Source organism: Balaenoptera physalus, assembly GCF_965194825.1.
Source record: "Balaenoptera physalus genome assembly, chromosome: 16".
In the NCBI taxonomy this organism is placed as follows: Eukaryota; Metazoa; Chordata; class Mammalia; order Artiodactyla; family Balaenopteridae; genus Balaenoptera; species Balaenoptera physalus.
The window spans coordinates 51,646,777-51,656,976 of NC_138898.1; the positions used below are offsets into that span (position 1 = coordinate 51,646,777).

Below are 10,200 nucleotides of genomic sequence, written 5' to 3' on the forward strand. Positions count from 1 at the left end.
CCTCCCGGCCCCCACTCTCCACAGGGCTGCTGGCGTGACGACCGCTCAAGCTGTCTCCCGGCCTGGGGCTGCCTGCACGGTCAGCTGGTCAGCTGGGCCAGGCCAGGCGGGCAAAGAGGAAAAGGCTAGTGGGCTGTGCCACCCACAGCAGTCCTCCAGGCCCCCGTTCTGCCCTGTGGACTTTACGGGGAGAAATGAAGTCCCCCAGGTTGTGTCAGGGAAGGTGGCACTGGGCAGTCACCCTCACATCAGTGTCCTTGCACTGGGCACCCCCAGGACATGGCACCCTGCTCCTTACAGACGTCTGTCGTGGCTGACCAGAGCCCCAACAACTGGGCCATGGCCTGTCACCCTCCTGCACAGCTGGGGAAACTGAGGCCAGGTTCACAGGGCCCAGGAGGCACTAGACTCTGGACCTAGTGTTCTCCATCCCACAGACCCCTACTGGATACTCCTTTTTTCCCCAAAGCACCCCAGCCCCCCAAGCTGAGCTTGGGATACCCCAGGAGCCTGTAGCTGAGCCTACAGGGAAGGCCAAGTGGACCCTCACGGGGACCTCTGTGCCTCCACAGAGTGGGCCTGGGGCAGCACACACCCCTCCGACTGCAGACCCCACCCCATGCCTGAGATGGCACATCACTCATCTCTGGGTTAAGGCACCTTCCCCTGAACAAAGGCAAAAATTTCCTGAGAAACGTTACTGGCCTGTCTTGAGTATCTGTGTCCACTTCTGGAATGGTCCTGGCTGGTCAGATGAACTTCCACTAGGACCCAGCTGAGAAGTGGGCTCCAGACTGTTAAGTTTGGACAGTTCGGGGATCAACATGGAGCCTAGTACACTGGGAGGTGGGGCTGGGAGCAGCTCTGGCCATGAGGACATTAGGGGCGGGGGTTTTCTGGTGGGCCCTTTCCCAGGCCCCGCCTCATTCACCCGGGTCCTCCCAGGAGGGACAGCCAGTGGAGAGGAGTCCTGCCAACAGCAGGCAGATGCAGCCCTCCTTGGGCACCTGCCAGTGGAGTGAGGAGTGGGGGCTGGGGGGTGATGCTTCTAGAAAGGGGGAGTGAGTGCATGTGACCCTCTTTCTGAGCCGGTGGCCGTCAGTGGGCAGGACAGGGGTTTGGGGGTGCAGACCCATTCAGCCTCCTGTTTGGAGAAGAGGGAAGGGTACTGCAGGCAAGTCTTGGCCAGAAAAGGAGGCTTGCTCCACCGTGTGTGCTGGGCTCTGCTGCCGGCTCTCTGCTGCAGCCCTCCCCGAGCTAAGTTCTGTCCCCTCCCGGGCTGGGCTGCAGCCCTCCCCAGGCTGGCTCTGTTCTCCAAGGTCCCCCTGTCCCGGGGCTCAGCCCAGAGGCCCCGGCTCAGGCTGAGGGGCTGTCAGGGGCCAGAGCCCTGCCCTGACGGATGAGTGCTGACGGCCTCACTCCCTGCGTCCTCGGCCGCTGACACCCCATCACACCGCTGCGGGGACCCCGGGAGACCTGGCTGCCTCTGAGCACCCCCGCGGCAGCCTGCAGGCGACGGGGGCGGGGACGGTGCCAGGAGCCCCTCATTCGGCCGCACACCTGCGTCTCCACTCTCGGCTCCGCCGCGACGCTGCCCGTCCCTGCCCTGCTCGGGTGGTGCCACTGGTGTCACCGGTCACGGCTCCATCCAGGAGTTGTCGGCGCGGCGGAGACTGCTGAGCGGGTCCCGGGCGCGCGAGGCCGGTGAGTGCGCCGAGGCGGCGACGGTGGGCAGGGAAGTGGAACAGACGGGGGTGCACCTGAGGTGGCCGGGGGGAGACCGCTGCCGGCGCTCGCGCCCCCACCCCCACCGCGAGCCCGGGTCGGTGGTCGCTGCGCCCCCCGGAGCCCGGCGCCGTGGCGCACGCGCGGCCGCTCCCGCCGCCAACTTCTGTAGGTGCGAGTCGGCGTCGGGGGGACGCGGTCCGTGGCGGAGGCTTCGGGGACTCGCTGCCTAGTGAGTGACCGCAGACCGCGTGGGGGCCGCTCCTCAGTTTCCCAGGCCAGAGTCCGAGTCGCGCCCCGAGAGCTTGTGCGGGTCCCGCAGGGTGCGGGGTCGCGGCAGGCGCCGGGCGGGGAGGGGCGCCGGGCGGGGCGGGAAGTTCCGGCGGGGTCCCGGGGCCACGCGCAGACTTATCGGGGCGCCGCAGGCTCCGCTCCGTCCGGGGCGCAGGTACGGCGGGCATGGGCGGCGGCGGGTCGGAAGTTTGGGGGCCGCGCGGGGCCCGGCAGGGTGTGAGGGGCGCCGGGGTGGCGGGACGCCAAGCTTGTCGGGGCGCGGGCGGGGCAACCCCAGTCCCCACGTCCCCCACTTCGCGGCGTCCAGGCTCGGCGCACCGGGACCATCAGGGCGCAGCAGCCCCATCCTTGTAGGAGGGCGCCCTCCGGGCTCGGCTGTGGAGGGAAGGGGGGAGGGAGTTGGGGTCTCGACTTCAGCCGAGGAGGAGCCTGGTCACCTCCTCTGCACCACGCCCTGTGGGGTGCTCCCAAGTCCCAAGGGCGCCAGCCGGGATGGGTGAGCTATAATCAATCCCCTGGTGGCTGGTGGTGGCTCCAAGCGCTGGGTGCCCCCTCTCCCACCCTGGGGTGAGGCCTCCTGTGCCTGGCCTGCCACCAGTTTTCCCCCAGACAGGGAAAGGTTAGTGGGACCAGGTGTCTGCGTAGGCACACTGGGAGTGCAGGCTGCCCTGGGCACACGCACCAAGTCACGGGTTGGGACACATGTGCGAATGAATGTGCCTTTGGGGGTGTGGGAGTGTGTGCTGCTGTCTGGGGGTGTTTTCTGCTTGTGCACAAGCACGCTGGGCAGGTGCCAGGTGTTCTCTGGGCCCCTGTGGGGTCAGCAGCTGCTGAGATGGCTCCCAACCAAGCCCCCCCACCCCAAGCCAGGTGACTGATCTGAAGCGGGAGCACAGGAGGGGCCCCTCGCCCCCTTAGTCCAGAGGCCTAGGAGGAGCCCCCCCAGTCCAGGGGCCCGGCTGGGAAGTGGGGTGGGTGGTGGCACCAGGCGGCACAGCTGTGTGGCTCCCAGGGCTGGGTGATCGATGGCCCCAGCACAGCCGCCTCTGTCTCCAGAGCACACACACCCATTTGTCATCTGTATCTTGGGGGGTTGGGGGGCAGGGATGGGGCCTGCCTCTGCACCCACCACCAAGTCCAGGGAGTGTCTGCAGCCCCTAAGGGAGCCCCAGGTCCTCTCCTGGGCACAGCCCCCTCCTCCCAACCGTGCTCTCCTCTTGGAGCCCTGTCCCCTCCCGGATGTGGACATCCCTGCACAAGCCAGTCACTTAGCCTCTGCTCACCCTGCCCTCCACACCCTAGTCATGGCCATGCCAACCCCACCTCTGCAGGGCCCATTTGGACAGGCAGCCCTCTCCACCCCTGTGGCTGTTCCCATAATGGGGGTGCCCATCCAGTGTTTGGGGGCAGCAGACATGACTGCCTGCCATGTACAGAGCCCGAAGGCCAGCGGGGAGGACGACCTGCTCCCAAAGGCTGCCCAGCTACCCCAGCCCTGCCCTGCTCAGTGCCCTGGCCGTCCCTGAGCCCCGGGAGCAGGGCAAGTGTACATGTGTCTACATCCGTGAGTGACTGTGACCCTGTGTGTCCGCGGGTGTGCACGTGTGTGTGTGTGCATGCGCCCTGTGCCTGCTCACACCCCCGGCCGTGCCGAGTGCATTCATGTGTGCAGTGACCCCGTCCACTTTGAGTGGAGTGTGAGCCTCGTGTGCTCGGGCCCCTTGCATATTGGTGGCCGCCCTGCTCTCTGTTCCGAGTCAGCCCAGCCGTGCAGAGGTGGTCCCTCCAGTCGCTGAGTGAGGAGGGCTCAGCAGGAGCTGTACGCTTGTGTGCACACACTCGCCGAGCGCCCGGCTGAGGCGCACACTGGGGCGGTGGACAGCCCAGGTGGCAGCCCAGATGGAGTGCAGAGCGGCTTCTGAGCAATCGTGCGGGGGCATGGGGAGAGGAGGGTCTTGGCCAAGCTCGGCCGCTGCAGGCTCGGCTGCCGACCTGCCGGCAGCCACCCAGATGGAGCCAGGCTGAGCAGGTGGCTGTGCCGTGAGGCCATGCTGGACATCCACGCCCCCCAGCCTGGCCTGGCCCACGCAAGGCTGGCCCCCTCAGAGACCACAGTGCCCACCCGACGCCCTGCAGAGCAGGGACACGGTGTAAACAGGCGCTCAGAACCTCTGCTGGTTTCTCATCTCACGGCTCTTATCTTGGCTTTCCCGCGGGCAGGAAAGTCTCTGGAGGGGTTAAGACAAGGAAGGGCCGTGTCCCCAGGAGTGAGTCTGGTCATACTTGGCTTCCTCCAGTCACTCACCCAGTGCCCGTGGGGTAGATGGAGACCCGGGCTCTGCTGGTGTGGGGGAGATGGGCGTGGGTGGAGTCACCCCAGAAATGGGCCTGCTGGGGACTGGCCAGGACTGAGGGGCGAGATGCGTGTAGGGTCAACCAATGAAGTACAGGACTTAAGCTTAAATTTCAGATAAACAACAAATAATTTTTTTACTGCACATTCCAAATATTGGCTAGGCCATACTTATACTGAAAAAGTATTTCCTGTTTACCCGAGTCCCATTTACCTGGGCGTCCTGCATTTTTTCTGCCGTGTCTGCTGACCCCACAGAGAGTGAGGCGGGGAAGCCACTTCTGCTGGCAGAGGCCGGGGAGGGGGACGGGGCGGGTGCCGGTGCCTGGACGCTTAGCCTTGAGCTGTGACGGAGGGTAGGGGGCATTGGCCGGGGCGGCTGGCGATGACTGAGGCCCTGTCCGCAGGTGGCCATGGGGCCGGGGCTCGCCCGTTAGCAGCTGCCATGTCCGGAGAGGCAGGCTCGTGCCGCCTGGGCCCCGGGGCCCGGGCCCGGGCGAGGAAGCCCAAGAAGCCACACTATATCCCACGGCCCTGGGGCAAACCCTACAACTACAAGTGCTTCCAGTGCCCCTTCACCTGCCTGGAGAAGTCCCACCTCTACAACCACATGAAGTACAGCCTCTGTAAGGACTCCCTCTCCCTCCTGCTGGACTCCCCCGACTGGGCCTGCCGCCGGGCCCCAGCCGCGCCCCGGCCACGTGCACCCACCCCAGGCCACCCCGTGGACTCCTTGGACCCCACGGACCCCAGCGGCCGGCCCCGAGGAGCGCTGGATGCTCCCGCCACGCCCGACCACATGGTCACCGACGTCCTCTCCCTGCGCCGCCGGGTTGGGGGCCCCAGGCCAGAGGCCGAGGGGTCCCCAGAGACACTGCTCCCTGAGGCCAGGGACCCCCAGAAGGGTGCGGGCCTTGGTGGCCTCCTGGCCGAGTCGTGGAAGCCGGGGAGGGGTGGGGGCCCGAGGAGCACGGCCGGGGTGGACGTGCCTGCCACGGGCCCTGAGAGCAGCGTCCCCTGCTACCCCCCGCCCACCCCCGGGGAGTTCCCTGAGGCCCAGAGCCTCCACCTGTCCCTGCTGGGCGTCAACTACCCTCTCAGCCCGGGCCTCTTTTCCTACCTGGGGCCCTCCCTGGCCGCTGCCGCCCACGTGCCCTTCCTGGCCTCAGCCAGCCCCCTGCTGCCCCCGGCCACTGCCTTCCCTGCCCCACAGCCCCCCGAGCGCCCAGCCCTGGTCCCTCGCCTGTACTACCCCCTGCTCCTGGAGCATAGCCTGGGGCTGCCGGCAGGCAAGACTGCCCTTGCCAAGCCCTCTGCCCCCCCGAAAGGGCCCCCCGAGACTCTGGTCCCTGGGCTGCTGAAGTTGCCAGTGCCTGGGCTGGGTGGGCCCTGGCCCCGTGGTGCTCTCAGGGACCCGGGGCAGGAGGGGGAGCTGGAGCGGCCTGCCCAGAGCGACCCCAAGGGGAAGCTGGCCCTGGGAGGCAGGCCAGAACCCCCGCAGGACCCCTGCAGCAGGACGAAATTCAGTTCCCAGAGCAGGTGGGTGTCAGGGGCCCCAGTCGTGGGGGTGTTAGGAGAGGTGGGAAGAGGGCTGTGGGGGAGGGTGGCTGGGCCCCCAGCTGGAGCTCAGTCACCAGGAATAGGGGCTTCAGGCCGCAGAGGAGGGACTGAGGCCAGGGAGCCAACCTCTCCTTCCTTCTGGGGTTCCGAGGCCCCAGGCCAGGGTGCCAGGCTGGACAGGGGCGTGAAGGGGGTGGGGCACTGTGCGGGCAGCACAGCCTCCTGACTGGCTTCTGCCCTGCAGCCTGAGGACTGGCCCCTCCATGATGCTGTGGCCTGAGGACAAGGAGCTAAGTGACCTTGAGACCCCTGGTCCTGCGGCCCCCCTGCCCCAGCAACCGCTGGGCCTGGTGCCGGGGGGCCCTGGGCACGTGGGCGAGGACCTGACTCGGGCCCTCGGCGACTGTGCCAGGGTGGAACAGCGCCTGGGCCAGTTGGCGCCTGCTGGGGGCCTGGCCCCGCGGCCTCTGCGGGAGCAGCTGGGGAAGATCCGCCGGGAGCTGCTCACCATCCACCAGGCGCTGGAGCGGGCCGTGCGGCCACCCGACACTCCCCTCGACCTCTCTGTGAAACGGGCGCCCACCAAGGGGCATGAGGTGCCCCCAGGGCCCTGGGGGCAGCCGGAGCTGGGCCCCACGCTGGTCCGGGGGACCCCCAAGCCACCCGGCACGCTGGCAGCCCAGCCTCTGTCCAGTCACACCACCAAGTGTGAGGCTGACTCCAGTGTCCCTCCCCCAGGTCTTCCCCTCCAGGCCCCAGAGGACTCTGTCCTTCCTGGCAGCTGGGGCACCCGCGGTGGGCCTGGGGGCTCCTGGCCCCCTGAGGCTGTCCCTGGCCTGCAGAGCCCCGCGGGTGCTGAGGTCTGACCACAGCCCCTACTGCCATCTCTGTCCTTAACAGACAGGGGCCCTTCTCCAACCCCATGCCTGCTGCCTGGCCCCCCACCTGCCCCAGCATGCCCGTGGACAGACCCCCACCCGCCGTGGCCACACCCGTCTCTGGGGCCACACAGGCACAGCAGAGGGTCACGGCTCTTTAGTGATCACAGTTGTGGACATTAAAATGGAAACCACCTTCACACCCCGTCTGGGCCTCCTTCGTCCCTCGCTGGTCTAGTGTCACCTTCTGCAGAAATGTCCCCAGACTGAGCATCAGGGGGGCAGTGTCCGGACCTCCTCTTGTGGACTGGGCCCTCCCTGGGGGACCGGAGTCTGGGGAGAGAGTGGGGAGCTTTCTATGGGGGGGGCAGAGTGGGGCGGGGGGAGGCAGGTGTGCACGGTCTCAGCCCTGGTCAGGCCTGTGTTTCTGCACATGGGCTGTGGGCAGGGACCCCTGGACATGCTCCAGCCCCCATCTGACAGGCCAGGCCTAATGTCAGATTCATGCAGGAGGCCGCTCCCTCTATGGTTAAACGGTGCCCCCACATTCTGTGGCCCAGGGCTGTTCGCCCAGCGTGGCCTCCGCTGGGCCCCTGCCAGCCCCTGCAGCCACGATAGGCATCGGTGGCCTTCACAGCTCGCTGCCTCCCTCCCAGCGCGAACAGACTTGGCTTTTCCCACAGGCGGGGGTGGGGGGTAGGGGGCAGGCGGGGAGGGGTGCCCAGGGGACCCTCGGACCCAGCAAATCACTTATGTTCCTGGGAGCTGGCCACACCTCCACGCCCACCCAGGAATGGCCCCAGGGAGGGCAGTTCCTGCCTGTGCCTGGCTCCCCACGCTGGGCCAGCCGGGCTGGGGCCAGTCGGATCAGGACCTGCGGCCGCCCCATTAACCGCGCCGGTAGCAGATAGCATCGCCGCCTGCCCCTCCTCAGTGTCCAGAGCTGGGGTGCAGGCGGTCAGGTAGGGAGTGCTGTGGGTCACAGACACGGCTGACCCCCACCTTCCAGGGGCTTCCTGGAGGGGCTGCGGGCTGAGTCAGGCGGTGTCTGGAGAAACCCCAGGTCCTGAGTCTGAGGGAGACCCACCCCACCTTGGCCTCCCGTTAGCACCCCTACCTGGCTACCGCACCCAGACTTCTCATCACCCAATGGACAGACATAAGCCTGACCCCGCTGGCAGTGCATGGCCCCAGCTTCACAGGTGCAGAAACAGGATCAGAGAGACAGGACCCAACCTGTCTAGTCTGGCGGGGTGCAAGATGCAGCCCCTGGAGGCCCCCGCCCCGGACTCTGGTGAGTGACTCAGCCAGCAGGTCGGGGGCACAGCCCCTTCTGCCAGGTCCTGCTGGAGGACGGAGGCGGTGCTGTCTCCTGAGACAGCAGGTGGTGGAGGCCCTGGGCCCCCTGGGGAGGGTGGGCTGAGAGGACCATGAGTGCAACCAGCCGTGCAGGGGCAGCGTGAAGAATGTCCCAGAGGCCAGAGCAAAGGCCCCGAGGCAGGAATGTGGCAGCACTGGAAGGTACCTGGTGGGGTCAGCAGCTGAGTGATTGGACTCCTTAGAGCTTCCCTGGGTGCTGCTCAAAGGTGGCCCAGCCAGAGCTCTGCCTCCCCGCCCCCCTTCCCTCCTTCCCCCCTCCTCTGCCAGGTGGCTCTTCCCACCCCCTCAGGCTCTGGTTTCCAACAACAGAGCCCGAGCCCCCCAGGTAGGAGACCCCTCCCCATGGCCAGAGAGGCCTAGGAAAGGACCCCTGCTTCACCCCTCAGGAGTTGGAAGTCTCCAAGGGCTGTGTGGGGCAATGGGCAGGGGCTTGGGCTGCCCCAAACAAGGGCCACTTTCCCTGCCTCGAGGAAAGGTTCTATGGGCAGAGGCATTTGAGAAACACTGCTCATCTGTCACCCCTCCCCCCACCTCGGACACCTAGATGCCCCTGAGCTCATTCCGGCCTCAGAACAAAACCCACAGCAGCCCTCCTGGGTCATGTGTCTCCCAGAATTGTGTTCAGGGACCACATCTGGGAAAATAGGGCCCAGAGGCACGGCTGGCGGTCGGAACCTGGTGGAACAGAGTCAAACCTGTAAAACAGGAGGAACCAGCACCACCGGGAAGCGTGCAGGGGGACCGCTGTCGCATTGCTTGGCACATGGTGGGGTGTTGTTTCTCTTGCAGCCCCAAACTCCGCCCAGTTGGAGGACTGGCTCAGAGAGGCTGAGGCTGTGATGTCTGCCCACCCACCGGCTCTCTGGCCTCCTACCCTGACCTCCTGGGCCTCCCCCACCAGCGGGTCAGCCGTGTCCCAGGGACCACGCCTCACGCTGGACCTGCCTGGAGACCCCACTCACTCCTGGCGGCCCCGGCTGCTTGGGTGGATCCCAGTGCCCGCAGGGGCTGCAGGGGGACCCTGGGGCCTGCACTGCTCCCCAGATGGCCTGCTCTTCCTGACGGCTGGGACTGCACCCTGCATCCACGTGCTGGACCTCTAGGGACACTCCATCCGCCACCTGCCCTGCCTTGTGCCAGGGGCCAGGGCCTTCGTGCCAGAGGACGTGGCTGTGACAGCTGCTGGGCTCGTGGTGGTCAGTGACCTGGTCCCCAAGGCTGTCTGTGTGCTGCAGCACACCGTCCGAGCCCCTCAAGGCCGCTGGGTGCCAGTGGGCACCTTCTTGACTCCCCGGGGGCTAGCTGTGGATGCCCTTGACCACATGCCCTGGGCTGTGCACAGCTTCACACTGGGCCCTGCCTTGGAGCCACTGGCCCCCGCCTCCATGCTGGGCCTGGAGGGCCCCTGCTGGGTGGGCCTGGGGCCCGATGGGGGCCTGGCTGTGAGTGAGGAGTTCGGGGACATGCAGCTGTTTGGCAGTGCCCGCCAGCCCCTGTGCTCCCTGGGAGACCTGACTGAGCACCACTTTGGCACCCTGGCAGGCGTGTGACCAACGCAGCGGGCAGTGTCATTGTGGCGGACGAGCAGCGGCGCCAGGTGACCCTGTTCCCCCGGGCCAGGGCGCCCATCTGCCTGGTGTCCGAGGGGCTGAGGTGGCCCCTGGGTGTGGCCTGTGTGCCCCAGGGCCAGCTCATGGTGGCGGACGCAGAGGACGGCTACATCAAAGTGTACCAGTCCCACTTGGAATTGGCCTGATCCGGTGGTCTTGAACGGGAGCAGCCCCTCACTGTGTGTGGGTCCAGTCCCCGGGGTTTGGACCACGACGGGAGAAATGTTCAGGGTTTGCAGGGTCCTCCAGGGCTGCTGGCCATGCCTTCCTGACCTTGCACATTTGCTGACACTCCTGAGCACTGCTGTCGGGCCGGGGCCTGGCCTCCTGTCTTCCTCCTGAAGAGGATTCAGACTTGGTCAGCAGCCTGCATCAGCTGCCTCCCAGCCTCCAAGGCCCA

The 10,200-nt window shown here is 66.9% G+C and overlaps 2 protein-coding genes across 3 annotated transcripts; both read left to right on the forward strand.

The window, feature by feature from the left end:
- The first annotated feature begins 1,088 nt into the window (after positions 1 to 1,088).
- Positions 1,089 to 7,010, forward strand: PRR35 (proline rich 35). 2 transcript variants are annotated; one of them, XM_082430856.1, is made up of 3 exons: positions 1,089 to 1,704; positions 4,780 to 5,911; positions 6,177 to 7,010. In XM_082430856.1, exons 2-3 carry the CDS (start codon positions 4,818 to 4,820, stop codon positions 6,796 to 6,798), a joined length of 1,716 nt encoding a protein of 571 aa, XP_082286982.1. In that variant the 5' UTR covers positions 1,089 to 1,704; positions 4,780 to 4,817; the 3' UTR covers positions 6,799 to 7,010. The 2 variants fall into 2 exon arrangements, with proteins under 2 accessions (XP_082286982.1, XP_082286983.1); XM_082430857.1 differs by lacking the exon at positions 1,089 to 1,704 and adding an exon at positions 2,114 to 2,173.
- Positions 7,011 to 7,196: 186 nt separating this feature from the next.
- NHLRC4 (NHL repeat containing 4) lies at positions 7,197 to 10,175 on the forward strand. Its single transcript, XM_082431182.1, is given in 3 exon segments — positions 7,197 to 8,104; positions 8,980 to 9,735; positions 9,738 to 10,175. Coding segments are annotated over 2 exon segments (432 nt in total). The 5' UTR covers positions 7,197 to 8,104; positions 8,980 to 9,512; the 3' UTR covers positions 9,947 to 10,175.
- The last annotated feature ends 25 nt before the right edge of the window (positions 10,176 to 10,200 follow it).